Below are 16,666 nucleotides of genomic sequence, written 5' to 3'. Positions count from 1 at the left end.
AAGTGGTGGGTGGTCTTGCATGAGATTTGTTCAGTGGATTGATTGGTTTTTAGTCTTGAAGTGAGAAGGAAAAGATATTTTGCCAGGCATCAGAAGAAAATCACTATGGGGGAAAGTATAAATCAGGTAATGATTCCTAACATCACTATTTCAATATATTCCTATTTGGCTATAAAATACATGTAAGAAGAAGCTTTTCATGAGCCTGTAAGATGGGAAGGACATGCTCAGTTTTCTGGTGTGAGAGAATAAGCATTCTTCCAAGAACATTTCTTATAAGAACATGGCACCACCACTTTAGCAGTGTAAAGGTGCATGCTTAGAAGTCCAGGAGACTCTTGGCACAGGTTATCACTTTGCTGAGCACTAGCAGTACTGGTGACGAGTGGCATGCCGGAGAGTGACTACCAAAAGAAATGGGGGAAATATAGAGGAAAATGAGAAAAAAATCTTTATGAGCTCAAGTGAGACATCACCTGGGGTTTCTAGAACACCAGGAACATAATGACTAGAAGGCCCGGAACAGCCATGACAGCAAAGACAGTGAGTTCTTATTGCTATAAAATAATCCCTTCTGGCTGGTGTGGTTGGTGAAACATGTTAGCACATAAAAAGAGTATTTTTAAACATGATTCTAGCCTTCCTTTACATTCTAGATATCCATATAGTGCTATCCAATCATTTTAATGTTTTTGTCTTAGTATATAATCTCAAATTCCTTTAATAAAAATTCTGAACTGCAAAGCAACATGTAGGCTGTGGTCTAAATATGCAACAGTATACGTTTCATAATAACCAGATGATTAAGTATAGTGCTATTTGATACAAGTTATAAAGATTTCATAAATAAATATTTAATAAGTTACATAAGTTGTAAGTCACTGATCCTACAACATTAGGAAGTATGTTATGAATGACAAACAATAAATATAGAACAAATTCTAAATGGGTTTAATTATAGTGGCTCATGGAAGAAAATTCTGACAAATGAAATCCTGATGCTTTTGTCCTAAATCATAAAAGAGGAATCTAGGAGTGAGTTCTTCCCTGAGACTCCTCATCTCACTTCATTTTATTTTTTCACCCTCACCCGAGGACACACTTACTTATTTTAGAGAGAGGAGAAGGAAGGGAGAAAGAGAGAATGAGAAACATCGATCAATTCCCTTTATATGCACCCCAGCCAACTGCAACCTAGACATGTGCCCTGAGAATTGAACCCATGGCCTTTTGGTTTGTGGGATGACTCCCAACCAACTGAGCCACACCGGCTAGGGCTAGTCTCACTTTAAATTTAAACATCCCTTTATATACTATTTTGGGGCTCTCATCCGTTTCTGGAGACCACGGCCCCAAGATGCATCTTCCTCTTTTAGCTGCACCCCCACTCTCTGTGAGCACAGCATCCTAATAGGTAAAACATGTAATGTTAGAAGGCTCTTCTCTCTAAGTGGGGAATTATAATCAATAAAACCTTAGTGTGAACCAGTCTAAAAGCCTTCATCTATGATCAGTTCTCCAGTGATACTGCTGAGGTCCCACCCAGGCTTGTTAGTTCCACCTTGATTCCTTTCAGTTCTTGCCAGCTAGAAGTGACCATTCTCTGCCATGTTCTGACCTGCGCTAAGGCTTCCCCTACCACTCTCCTGTCCAATCCTTCGACTAGGGAAGGAAGTTCAAAGTCCCCTGTTGACATACCTTTACACTGTCAAATACCTCAACTGCAAGAAGAGGAACACTTTGATCTCTGCCCAGGGCCCATGTACCTTAAAAACACTTGAGATGCATAGTGATACCACAATACAGCAAATATGAAATTCAAACTGAGAAAAGGAAGGGGGTATTCTCTTATATGGTGACCTCGCCCTCAATTTTCTGGTTTAGTGAGTTCTATTCAGAGCAAGAGTCCAGAGGTGTATGTATTTGCTATGGCAGGGTTTAAAGGAGGACAAAACCTCATCAGAGACAGAAGGGCAGACAAGGAATCTGTTAAATGGCAACCTCTGAGAGAACAAAGGATAGGGCGGTGGTGGGCCTCCGGGAAGGTTAAGGGGTTGTGGAGAGGACTTGCATGGGATAAGCTAAGGAGAAGGGCATTAAAGACAAGTCAGGGAAGTCTGGGAGGGCAAAACAGTGCTCTGAGGTTAATCTAAACTTGAACATGGAGGTGAAATCCTCAGTGAAAGGCATAAGAGGTACACGGAGGCTACAATGCTCCAAATCTCTTCCCTACAACATCTGCAATTTCCAGACTGCTTTTTTCCAGTGCCTAACTCAGCTGACAGCCACAGAACTAAGGGAACAGGAACCCAGTGGGGAAGGAGCACTAATTCGGGACAACGGAGCCCTGCAGAGAGGGCAGGTACCAAAGAAGAGACAGCTTTGTTATACCTGGGGGCAGTGCTCCAACGGACAAGAAGGAAGCCTAAAGAGTAGGTTAAGTGCTTTAAAAAAAAAAAAAAAAATTAGTGCCAGTGAAAGCTCTACTACCTTGAAATTCTACACAGCTCTATTTTTACCCTTCTAAACTTTTGATACCAGGATATCAAGACCCCAGACCAAACTGTGACTTTCCAATGTAACCCTAGTAGTACCACCAACATTGAAACTATACCCAATTCTCCCAATTCCTACAAGGATGCTCTTTCCACTAGACAAAAGTAGAGAGCAAAATTCTAATAAATATAAAAAAGGAAACAAAGAAAAATGTTTTTGCAGTAAATCTAGCATGGAAATGAAGTACATGAAGTACTAGTTGACGTCCTATATCCCCATAAGTACATCATAAACTGTTGACCCCACAGGTGATCATTCCCCCCATGCACAATAAAGATTCAGGAGTTTTTAGGTGTACCTATTTTACTGACTGCACTATACCATAAAAACAAACATAAAGCAATTTATACAAACTAATGATAACCCTGTCTTGTCTTCCACCCCACTGTGCTAGATAGAAAACCCCTTAGCATCAGAGCTTTCAGGTTATCTATATGGGTTGAGTCAATACAGTAGCCAACAAATACTCACTGAGCCCCACCACTGTGTGAGTTACAGAGAATAAGGCAGTAAACAAGAAATGAAGCAAGGGTTCAGAGGAGTTATTAAAACCATGCACAGTGTAAGAGAAATAACATTAAAGGCAAGCTCAGCAAACAATCAAGACTAGCCTTAAAAAAAAAAAAAAAAAAAGACTAGCCTTTTTATATGGAGAAGATGAGAAGAACACGAGACTTAGAACCAGATAAACCTGGGGTTCCACCAGTAACAGCTGCACAAATATTGACAATACATACAAGCTGACAGAATTACCTAAAATTCCACATTTCAGAAATATTTAAAAATGGCAAATACCCATAATTTATTTGATGTCAAAACCTAACCTCACAATCTACTGGTAGGAAAAGATTATCCGAATTGATGTGAGCCCCCATTTATTCTACTTAATGTAAATATCTATATGTTTCATTACTGGAATACTAACACTTGTCTGGTAGTTAAATGCCCTAAATTGGCTTTCTGAAATCTGAAAAACTAAGAATTCTGAAACACATCTGATCTTGGAAGTTTTAGGTAATGGCTTATGGGCTTATAGCATAAAGGGTTATGTTTGAAAATTAAATGAGATAATGTACACAAAGCACTAAGGACAGGGCCTGAAACACTGAAAACTTATGTTTACTTTGTTAGTAACCACTATCAAAATGTAACTTAGATGGCTAAAACAGAATTTCATAATTAAGTAATATTATAGTTTTTAGAGTGGAACCTAGCTTTTTGTACTTGGAAGCTTTAAAACTTCTAATGCGTAGATATGAAACAAACTCTATCTATCTGCTTATTGATAAATAAATTAAAAACACAAAGCCAGACAGCACTCCAGGGGCCCAACCTACATTCCTTCTGGAAAGGCCCATATGAAATGCAAATGCACTTTTTAAGCATGGGAATTACATTTTCCCACTTTTGTATTCCATTCCATGATACTTGATACATAGATCAGAATAATATCTAATATTTATTTTTGAGTTTTTACTCTATGCCAGGCACTTTGCTAGATGATTTATACACATTAACTCATAACTCTCTTAGAAGGTATATATTTATATTTTATAGAGGGGTTAAATAATTCACTTAAGAGGAAATCTATAACTCTGCAATATAGCAGCTACGAGCCACATATGCCTACTTAAATTAAATAAAATGAAAAATTCTGTTCCTACGTCACCTAAGTCACATTTCAGGAGCTCAATACACAGGTAGCTTAGTAGCTAACCTTATTGGAAAGTACAAATCTAGAACATTTCCATCACTGAAGGAAGTTCTGCTGAACAGCTCTGTCTACATCATGAGCTCATGCCCACTATAGTATACTGTAAATGTTCAATAAATACTTGATGACTTAAATAAACTACTATAACCTTTATTAATAATAATTTAGCCACATACTTTTAGGAGAAAGACCAAATAATGAAATAGAAGGAACTAGCCTCAAGATTGGTATATACGTATGTATGTGTGTGTGTGTATATATAGTTAGCTCAATATTCCAGAAGTTTATATATGTTCACAGAGTTGACTTCAGAATCACAGTTTTTAAAAAATGAATGGGAATGTTTAAAATCCTCTGCTGAGACAAGACAGCACATTGGTATGTTTTTACAACTTTCAACCACAAGCACTGGAATCCAAAGGGTTTTCTGATTAATTCCCTATTAACTATAGAATTTGGTTAACAGAGGATAACAGTCCACTATTTTCTATGACTTCTTTCATAATGGCACCTTAATTTTAGTATCTCTTATTTTAATTAATAACTATAAAGAGAACCCCTTATTACATACTCCTAACCCTGTGTGATTATATGGAATTTAATCTTGTCCAGTGATTTAAAATATATCTTTCGTGATCTATAAATAAGAAATCTGAAAGTAAAGATATATTTGGATACTTAGATTTTGCTATTGTTTTTAAATCTGGATTGATGGGGAGTAAAGAATGGAATAAGGTAATCACAACTAATTAAACCCACCCTTCCAAAAGTATCAGGCCAAAAAGGCATTGATATTTTCAAGAATTTTTGATGAGAAAATCTGAACACCAGTGGACAATCTGGTCAGAGACTCAGGTGCAGATAGATGATCTGGGAATCTACTAAGTTTGTGCAAAGCTGTGTATATGTATATTCCTCTGAGTACAGGGTTCCCAGCTTTCAAATTATTAAAGGGGCAAGTAGTCTGTGACCTAAAAAGGTAAGAATGGCTACAATCAAGACTCAGAAACAGTTAAAAAGGCATTGTACTTATTCCTAAGTACTAGTTAGTTTAAAGAAAATTTTAAAAGTCAAACAGAATTTTGCTTTCCCAGGTGATATTTAATATTTCAGTATTGTTTTAGAAATTTTGTTTCAAGTTTAGCATTATACTCATGGTAAATATTACTAAATATCTTCAATTTAATTTCTGTTTTTAATTTTTAAAGTTTTGTCACATCAGGAAGAAGTTTTATTGTCTTTAAAATAACCTACGGAAACACAATATAATGACATTTTTTGAAAGAACAAAAGTCTCCCCATTAACCTAAATCACAGGGTAGTACTGTATTATAAAACCTTCCTGGGCAAATTTGCTTGGGATGGGCATAACAACTGACATTTGTTCTCTTTCTCATGAGTAATGTGGTCACCTTAAATAAATGCTAATAAAACTGGCAGATACATATAAAAAGCACAATGCATATATTATATACACACAACAAGCATAAACCTGGCAAGAATGACTAACTGACAGTTTCACCAAAACCTTTGAAGAATTCAAACACAGTACAGAATATTAAAAAACCAGACCATTAAAAGTAACAGGATGGCCCCAGGGAAAATGACCCCACAGATAATCACCACCCCAGAGTCTCAGGGCCCATTTCAGCCTCACCCTTCCTCTACTACCTTAACCAATCCCAGCCAGAACACCGTTCCTGCAACAGCAAGTGCTCAGAGCTCTGACCCTCAGCAGCTCTTCTCGGCACTCTATGGTGTCAGTACAACTCATTATCAGCCGGGGGAGAAAAATAAAGCTACCTCACAGGGAATGAAGTGCTAGGATTTTAAGTTTTAGAAGTTCCGGAATTTAAGAAAATTCCAGACTGCTAATAACATAAAGAGAAAACTAACTGGAAAAGGAGGCTGCAACAGAGGTGCCTAAGAGGAACATGCAGCGAGGCTGAAACCTTTGCAAAGAGGTTCTGCGTATGAGATGTGAGAAAGTTCCAGGACAAGGCAAGTTCCAATTCTGCCTTTAACAATGGTGCCAAATAAGAAAATGTAGAGGAAATATAAAACTACAATTTAAAATTCATTAACAAAAAAATTTCTTTCTAGATCACAGCCATGATACATTATAGGTTACCTCATATGCTGGTTTTTAAACAAGAGATAAGCATACACACTTTTAAAAATATCATGAGGAGTATCTTGGTATACGTCCTAAGCCCAAAAGTTTCATAGAGTTGTATTAATAAAAGCAGAGACAATATTTTGTTGTTCTCTACAGACAAAAATGTACTACTTTCACAAATATACAATCAATGTTTTAAAAACCAACATAATCAATCCACAGAATGGCAGCAAATATTTACAAATTATATATGTATTTGATAAGACTTGTATCTAGAATATACAAAAAGCTCTTTCAAATTGGTAATAGAAAAAAAACAATTTGAAAATGGGCAAAAGATTTGAATGTCTCTCCAAAGATATTTAAGTGGCCAATAAGCACACGAAAAGGTACTCAACATCAATACCATTAGGGAATGCATGTCAAAACCACAAGACACCACTTCACAACCCACAAAGATGGCTATAAAAAAAGACATTATATGAAATATTAGTGATAACATAAAGAAAGATGTGCAGAAATTTTAACCCTCTTACACTGCTGGTGGGAATATAAATGGTACAACTGCTTTGGAAAACAGTCTGGCAATTCCTCAAAAGGTTAAATAGTTTCACACCAAGGTATGTACCAAGATAACTAAAAACTTGCACATGAATGTTCACAGTAGAATTGTTCACAATTGCTCCAAAAGAAGAAAGAGACCAAATGTTCATCAATTGATGAATGCATAAAATGTGGTATAATCATGTGATAAAGTGTCACAAAAAAGAAGAGGAAGAAGAGGGGGGAAAAAGAAGGAGGAGGAGGGAGAAGGAGAAGAGGAGGAAGACCAGGCAGAAGAAAGGTAGAAGAAGAAAGAAAATAAGCACTGATGCATGTGCTACAACATGGATGGACCTTGAAAACATTATGCTAAGTCGCTAAGTCAAAAAAACATGTTATTTTATTATTCCATTTCCAGTAAAATGTCCAGAATAGCAAATTTATAGATATGGAAAGTAGATTAGCTGTTGCCTAGGGTTGGGGGAAGTTTGAAGGGAGGATGAGAAATGACTACTAATGGACACAAGGTGATGAAAATGTTCTAGAGTTGACTGTGTTAACAGTTGTACAATTCTTTAAATATACTAAAAACCACTGAATTGTACTAAATTTTTTTTAATCCTCACCTGAGGATATGTTTATTGGTTTTAAAGAGAGGCGGGGGAGGGAGTGAGACAGAGAAAAGGGAAACAGCGATTGGTTGCCTCCAATAAGCACCCTGATGTGGGTATCAAACCCACAATCTAGGTATGTGCCCTGACTGGGAATCAAACCCGCAACCCCCCCACTTTGTGTGTGTGTGTGTGTGTGTACAGGATGACATGCCAATCAATCGAGCCACCTGGCAAGAGCTGAACTGTACACTTTAAAAGGAAAGATTGTAAGGTATGCAACTTACATCTCAAAAAATGGTTTAAAAATCATTTTGGGCTACAAAGTACTACAAACCTAATTAACCAAATAACTTAATTCTTATCTAATCCTTCTGAAGTATAACTGCTCCTTAAAATAACTAATATAAGTTTAGTCACCTCACTCAGCTCATTCTCCTCTACCCAACAAAAATCAACTTATTGTCTCCTTTACGAGCCTATCCAAGATGACTGCAGAGCTACCTGAACAAAGGCACGGCTCATGTACATTCAGGAGCGCAGGCATGTGTAATTTGGAACTTGATTCAGTTTTCAACTACCTAGAAATACCCTGCAATCCTGAGTAGCTTTAAAAGTAGCAATTTCAGGTTGCCAGAACACAATGTAAGTTTAACCTTTCCCAATTCCCTATTGCCTTTAACTCAAACCTCTTTCATTACAGAATTAAGGGTCCAAACTACAGGTATTTATTTATATTCATTTACAAGGCATGCTTTGCTTTCAACGATCAGCAGTGAAACAAAATTTGAAGTTTCCCGTGTGAAGGAAATGGGCTAAGGACTTAAGAATGGTCTTCCAATCAATTCTCTATAAACTGACTAGAGTGGTATTTCATAAAAATAAATCTGATTATGTTATTCCTTGATTAAAATCTTACATTGGCTCCACAAGTGTTTTTAGGGGAAAATTCAAATTCCTTGGCAGGCACAGAAGGCCAATCCTAAACTTTGCTTACTTTTTCAACTTCCTCTCTCACTACTCCTCCAGATAACTAGGCTGGTTCTTCCTGCTTCTACTGGGCCTCTTAGAACATGGAGTTCTCTTCACCCATGACCTTTGGGTCAAAGCTGAGTATTCCTCCAATGGCCCACTTTGATACCTGCTATTTCACACTGCCAATGTCTTGCCCCACGATACTGTAAGAACTCAAATCACCATGATTGTACCTTTTCATGCTTTTAAAATATATGTGTATGTGGAGGAGAGGGATATTAATCATTTCTTTATCCCTAGCACCCATAATAACTCCTAGCAAAAACATTAAAAACAGTTAATAAATATTTGTTGAATGAATAAACTGACCAGAGACTTCTGAGTTGGGTAGAATTCTAAAAGGCGAAAAAAGAAGGCAAAGGAAAGAGTACCTTGGAGTACCTTGGAGACCCTGAGGTTTTGGGCCTGGAGTACCTTGAAGAACCATGGCCCTTAACAGAAAGGGGAGATTAGAGAAAGACCTGCTAAGGGAATATAAATACTTCATGTATGGCATATTGGCCCAAAAAAGTGATTTCATTTTTTCCAAAAATGACTGAATAATGTATGATACAGTAAATTGTTAATTACCTCAATACGGTAGAAAATGAATAAATAAATGGGATAACAGTGCAAAATTTATTTAATAATCTGACTGCTTTTCATCTTTGAAATATTTTGAGTTTTAACTCTGGGTACAAAAGTCATAAACTCAATAGTTGTGCCTAAACCATCAAATCTTACTACCTGCCATTTAGAACATCCTCTTATTTATTCCTAACACTAGTTTTATTTTTCATTCAACTATATATTTTCCTTATTTTCAAAAATATTGTACTCCTACTAATACTTAGAAAAACTATCAGCAAATACCAATGTAAATATTTAAGTATCCTTTTATAAAAAGCAATCTGTTCTGGACAAGTTTAATAACAAAACCTAAAATATATAATAGTATTTAAAAACTAAAGATCTAGAAGGTATACATTTAATATACATTTAATGGTTGCAATATTTTCAAGCAAGACTTGGCCATCAATGGTATACTCAGTGCTAAAGACACTAATGAACAGGATGACAATGAAACAAGCGGTTAATTTTTAAAAGTTCATTTTACATATGATATATATATATATTCCCTATACATGTATATATATGATAGCAACCCTTTTCAAGGATTTCAATGACTTGTTTTTTTTTTTTTGATCCATGAAGAGGTCCTAATGAAACACAGTCAAGAAAACTGGATCTCCTTAACCTTGTTTGTTCCAGAAGGAATAAAATGGACATTCCAAAGATAGTGGTTTGAGCATAGTATAATCAAGTCTAACAAAACGTTACTGCATTAGGATTTTTGCTGCATTTTTCTGGGCAATGAAACACTCTTAATAATTGTCAGAAAGCTTAGAATGTTACAGTATAAAAATTTTAAAGACAGCAAAGAAACTCTGACATCGACCTCCTTTTTGCTTTAACAGTGCATTGCTGCCTACATTCATGCTGTGGGGCAGTGAAAACACCATGTGTGTCTAACTCTTCTATTAGTGGCAACACAAATCATAGGCCTCATCACGAGTGAGATCATCTCACGGATCAGTGCAAAATTAACAGTTTCCTGTAGAGTCAGAAAAATGTCAGTCTTATACAAATATAAAAATCAAACTTAATTTCTATAAAGTTCAATATTTTTCCGAGTTTTGTCTTACCTCTTCTTTTAGTGCATGTTTCCTCTGTTCCAAACAGATCTCTTTGGCTCTCATCATCTGCAGTGTCTCTTTAGAAACCGCATACTGGAGTTTTTCCATACGTTCAGCAGCTGCTGCCCAAGATGCTTTACCAAATTTCTTCTGATCTGCTCGCATTCGATCATACACAGCTATTAATTTTAAAAAGATATTAAGACATAAAACAACTTAATACTAAAGAATTTAAAAGGATTAGCTTTCACTGACCACATACTCAAAGATAAACACACAAATCCTACCATGATAAATTACCTATAATGGCTCTAAAATATAATTCAACAATATCTTACATTTTAATGTCTTCAATAAAAAATATATATAATCATCCTCAGGAATAACTTTATGAAAATGAAACTGAGTTGTCAGATTACTTGTAAAACTTTAAAAAATACTCTTTGACATGGCCAGTGTCATTAAATTTCAAATTTTCAAAAAACTTTATTCTCTGAAGGTTTTATACCTTTTCCTGAGAATGCTAGTTAAAATATTCAAGATTATTTCAAATTACTTAAATTCATGTACTAAACTTTATCATTTTGACTTCTTCAACAATATTGTAATGATCTTATGTAAAAAGAAATAAATCCTAGATATTAACATGGAGGTTATTATGAGAAGGTTTGAGCTGAAGTGGTACAAGTACCAAGGGAGACACCCAACTTTGCACCCAGCCCCTGTACACACACACACACACACACACACACACACGGAAGAACCTTTTAGTTTGCCACAGCAAAGGTCTGGGTCAAGAGATATTTCCTGAAAAACAGCTAATATCTTCCTGTTAAAGAAGTTTATCACTGATAATATAATATGGTAGTGGTACATCCGGGGCTGTTATACAACTAGCTCAACCATCCTTATGCCCAACCACAATCTGATTAGTACCGAATGTCACCTTTAGTCAACAGACGTTCAATAGTAGTTTCTTTTATATGTTTAGAGGTAGGTGATAATTTTGTACTACTATGTCCTAACCACCTTTTACAAAGTATCTTATTAAGCTTTGTTCCTAATTTTATGAAATCTTAACTTTTAAAAAAATAATACATGTACATATTTAAAAATTAAAACTGTAGACAACCTTATAATGAAAACAGCAATTTCTCATGATAGGCTCTCCCCCCACCCATAATCCTGATGCCCAAATGCAACCAACTTTTAACTGCTTCTGGTGGTTACCTCCATACAGAAATATTGCTATTTCTTGATGCACGCTTTTAAAAAATTATTTGTTGAGTTCCTATGACAGATGAGAAATTTGCTTACTTGGACTATCTTCTCAATATAGTTATCAGTTCTTTTAATTTCTTAGTTTTTCTGTGGCTTTTAGTGGGTTGGCCAAAAAGTCCATTTAGTTTTTTTCATAAAATAAGACACATTTTTCATTTTTACCAATAACTCTAAATTTGGATATTTTGAGTATATAATTTATCTCCCACATGGTATAATGTTAATTGTTCTCAATTAATGTCTCAACTTGATTGCTATCAAATTCAATTTGTCTACCCAAAGGTAGAGCATCGTCCAATGAGAAATCTCCAGCATGACACTTCACAAACCATTCTTGACATGTTTGATCAGTCACAGCACCTTCTCCATACACTGCACAAATGCTTTTTTTACATTTCAGTTGCGTTTTTACCTTTCTTGAAATAATAAGTCATGATATGTCGAAAATGTTGCGAATTTTCTTCCATGTTAAAGTGGACACATAAAAACTGACCAATTTTGATGTTTTTTAAAAAATGTACACTGATGTGACAGCTGTCACAATATGCTCTAACAAAATTGTTTCAAGACAACTAAGTACTAGTAGAGCCATCTTACAGAAAAACATCAAAGAAACTCTTTGGCCAACTCAATAAATGCTAACATGTAAGAGGTAATGTTTAATTCATAATCTTACTCTGAACCTCAGTTTTAGGGTTTTTAGTCATGTTGGTTAAATGTCAAGTGATTCTGCCATTTTAAATTTGTCCATTTTTTAAAATTGTATTATTATATTTATGCAACTATAAGATCAATATAGGCGTGCATTGCAGAAAAAAATAACAAAATGGTAGGAGGTTTGGAATCAGACAGTTTTGAGTTATAAGTCCCAATTCTACCCATAATTGACATGTAACTTTTGGCAAGAAATTAAACTGCTCTTAGGCTCTATCCTCTTGAGTGAAAAAAGTAAGGACATAGAGGACCTAGTCAGAAGGCTTTTATAGGAATTAAATGAGAATAATAGGTATTCAAATGTCTCTCCCACTTCACAAGGCAACATTAATTGAATATATGGTCTGTTCTGCTTCTTTTCTTTTCTCTCTTGCAAAACCGCCACAATCATTCACACGTATATGAAATTATATTATTTTCAAAGTACTTTTTCCATATATTATCTCTATCTGCCCAACAATCCTATAGAATAGGTAAGGTATGCGTTAACATCTTCTCTCTATATATATAAATAACCAAGGAGTTTTGGTAACAGTAAAGTGAAAACAGGTACCCCAGTTGCTTAAGCCCCTAGTCTACCATCTCTACCATTTTCACCTGAAGTTGTAATCACTGCACATAATCAAACATTCTGCATACTTACAAAGAGTCAGGAGCCTTTTCTCTTAACTCATCACTTTAGGACTAGTCTGGGGAGCAGCTCCCTGTCTTAATTAAGTCTCAGGTTGTTACCTACCACAAGACCTAGACAATACTTTGTCTTCCAGCATCTTTAGATGAAACACATTCTTATGTCTAATTGCTGTTCACTTCACCTATAATTATTTCCCAATGGGTCAGGAATATAAAAGGTAATAAGAAAAATTATTTGTGAATAACTGGAATACCCCTAAGAGCAGTACTGGAATACCTTTAAAGCAGATTCTTCTCTCCCTCTGCTGGCAAAAATAAAGATTCTTGCTAAGATGTCCATTTACATTATCAGGATAACAACCCTGTAATAATAGTCTATGATGATCATTATATGTAAAAAATCTCTGAAGGTGACACAGTCCTGGTGTTTACAAGGTAACACGTTAAATATATTTTTTTAAAAACTTAATTCTAACACATGTATACTTGTCAGAAACAAGCTCATTTACAATGTTTTTAAAAGCTAAGCAGTAATACATCAAAATTGGTCATACCTGGCTTTGTATAAGAAAGGAAATAAAAGGTAATTTTACTTTTTTCCTTATAAAAGGTTACCTCCTGATTGCAAACATAAAGGAGAGCTATTACTCTCAACAGCATAAAGCCACACAGAAATCTTCATTCTGTTTCTCTTACATGGGAAGAGAAAAACATGCCCAGAAAAGAAAATCAGAATATCAAGCAAACTTAGTATCTCTCCTTGTTTAGGCTCAAATCTTCCTGCTAGAATAAAATCATCAGAACTGAGATATAAAAAGTCTACAATGATTTTGATGAAGCAATTGGAACAGTAGAATGATGCTCATCACATACAAAAATGTTTTGCCTAAATTGGAGAGACAAATGATAAAATAAGAGCAACAATCAAAATTGCATACAACCAGAACCAATGACCTATGAACTAAACACAGAATCACTGCAATTATGTAATAAGCCAAAAAAAATTAACAGACACCAAGTGGCCACATAAGGCTGGTAGGATTATAGATATGGAGTTACTTTTCCCTCTAATATTCTAAATTTTCTGTAATGGAGATATATATATACATTAATCACAATGCAAAGACTTTTTAAAAAATAGTTTACAGTAAGGAGAGACATCTTTAAAGATTCAAATAAATTATTAATATATTGTATTTTCTGTTAATTTTTATTTTAAAAATTATCATACTGTTCTGGGGCAAATACTAAGAAGTGAGATTTGCTGGGTCACATGATAAGTGTATCTTTTATTTCAAAAGACACTGCAAAATAATTTTCTAGAGAGACTGTACTATTTTGCATTCCTACCAGCAATGCAAGAAGGGTTCCCATTATTCTGTATCCTGTCTGAATTTGGTATTGTTAGTATTCTTTTTAAAATTTTCTTTTTAAATTTATTGATTTTATTTCCCTTTTTTTTGTTATTTATTTTTAAGTATATTTTATTATGCTATTACAGTTATTCAAATTTTCCTACCTTTCCCCCCTCAGCCTGATAACCCCCTTCCCTCCAGAAATCCCGCCCTTAGTTCATGTCCATGGATCATGCGTGTTAAGTTCTTCAAGGTTTCCATTTCCTGTACCATTCCTACCCATTAAGCTTCTTAATCCCTGCACCTTTCCCCCTATCCTCCTTCTTCCTGCTCTCCACTGATAACGCCCCAAATTATCTCCCTATCTATGATTCTGTTCCTGTTCTGGTTCTTTGCTTAGTTTTGTTTGTTTTATAGATTCAATTGTTGCTAATTGTGAATTTGTTGCTTTTTAAGTAATCTTCTTTTTCTTAACTATGTCCCTTTATCAGTTCATGAAATAATGGCTTGGTGATGATGAACTCCTTCAGCTTACCTTGTCTAAGAAGCACTTTATCTGCCCTTCCATTCTAAATGATAATTCTGCTGGATAGAGCATAATCTAGGTTGTAGGTCCTTGCTTTTCATCACATTGAATACTTGCCAGCCCCTTCTTGCCTCAAAGTTTCTTTTGAGAAATCAGCTGATAGTCTTATAGGAACTCCTTTGTAGATAATTCTCTGCTTTTCTCTTGCTGCTTTTAAGATTCTTTCTTTATCTTTAACCTTTAGCATTTTAATTATGATGTGTCTTGGTGTGGTCCTCTTTGGGTCCACCTTGTTTGGGACTCTCTGTGCTTCCTGGATTTGTATGTTGATTTTTTTCACCAAATCAGGAAAGTTTTCTTTCATTATTTTTTCAAATAACTTCTCAGTTTCTTGCTCTTTTTCTTCTCCTGGCACCCCTATGATCCAGATGTTGGTATGTTTAAAGTTTTCCCCAAGGTTCCTAATCCTCTCCTTGTTTTTCTGAATTCTTGTTTTCTCTTTCTGTTCTGGTTGAATGTTTATTTCTTATGTTCCAGATCATTGATTTGAATCCTGCTTCCTTCCCTTCACTGTTGGTGTCTCGTGGATTTTTCTTTATTTCACTTAGTGTAACCTTCATTTCTTCTTTTATGTTGTTGCTGTACTGAATGAGTTCTCTGAGCATTCTAATCACCAGTGTTTTGAACTCTGTATCTGATAGGTTGGCTATCTCTGTTTCATTTAGTTCTTTTTCTGGAGTTTTGTTCTGTTTTTTCACTTGGGTCATACTTCTTTGACTCCTCAATTTGACAGCTTCCCTGTGTTTGTTTCTATGTATCAGGCAGAGCTCCTCTCATTCCCTGTCTTAGCATACCTGTTAAGTTGTATGGGGCAGAGCCTTAGGAACTTGCCTGGGCTGGGTGACCCACTTCACCACTTTGTGGCTGAAGAATTTACTGGCATTTGCCCTGTTTCCAGTCACTTCACCCACTTCCTGTATGTGACTGGCACCCTTCCAGCATGTGCCCTGGTGGTTAAACCCAGAGTGGATGGTGGTGCATATGTTCTGAATCTGTGTAAGCCATTTACATGAGAAAAATTCAGCAGTTTCTTCCACTACCCCAATACGCACGGGTTTTATAGCCTGAGGTAATGGGTATTTATCTTTCTGGTGCTGGAACCCTGGGTTCTGCATCTGGCCTGGGGCTGGGATTGCTTGCTCCCAAGGAATCCCTCAGATTTTTATCCACCATACGAGAATATGAGACCATCCATTCTGCCATAGCTGCCTCTCTGCCCCTCTTATCCATCTAGATGAATGCAGCTTTAAATTCTTGGTTTTTGGACTTCCAAACAGCTTGATTTTCTACCCATTTAATTAGGTCTGAAATTTCTTTCATCAGCATTTTGTAACTGTTAGCATACAAACCCTGTATATTTTGTTAGATTTATACCTAAATATTTTGTTTTGGGAAGAACTATTTAAATGTTATTATTTAAAAATTTTTGATTTCCAATTGTTCATTTCTTGTATAAATATAATTCACTTCTGTGTGTTGACCTTATTTCCTACAACCTTAAGAAAGTAACCTGTTAGTTCCAAGAGTTTTAAAAAAATAGATTCCATACAATGTTATCAACTGTAAATGGGGACTATTTTTATTTCTTCCTTTTCAAACCATACGCCTTTTTTTTCTTTCTTTTCTTTTCTTTTTTTTTTGCCTTATTACAGCAAGCTAAGATTTACTATATTAGGTTGAATAACAGTGGTCAGTGTGAACATTCATGACTTTTTACCTATTTTAGGGGGAAGCATTCACAATTAATGGAGAAACTGGCTTTAGGGTTTTTATAGATGCCCTTTATTAAGTTAAGAAAATTCCTTTCAAGTCTTAGCTTGCTGAGTGTTTTTACCACATATAA

General features: G+C 35.4%; 1 protein-coding gene across 1 annotated transcript in view; it reads right to left on the bottom strand.

Annotated features, from left to right (window-relative positions):
* JMY (junction mediating and regulatory protein, p53 cofactor) overlaps positions 1–16,666 on the bottom strand; it is an 88,423-nt gene that overhangs the window by 16,390 nt on the left and 55,367 nt on the right. Inside the window, exon 4 of the mRNA XM_090276415.1 lies at positions 10,264–10,433. Coding sequence (XP_090132541.1) covers positions 10,264–10,433 — 170 coding nt within the window. The remainder of the gene's footprint in view (positions 1–10,263; positions 10,434–16,666) is intronic.

Source organism: Furipterus horrens, unplaced genomic scaffold (genome assembly GCF_987537825.1).
Source record: "Furipterus horrens unplaced genomic scaffold, mFurHor1.1.pri manual_scaffold_5, whole genome shotgun sequence".
Lineage (NCBI taxonomy): Eukaryota > Metazoa > Chordata > Mammalia > Chiroptera > Furipteridae > Furipterus > Furipterus horrens.
This window is presented reverse-complemented; position numbering and strand designations above follow the sequence as displayed.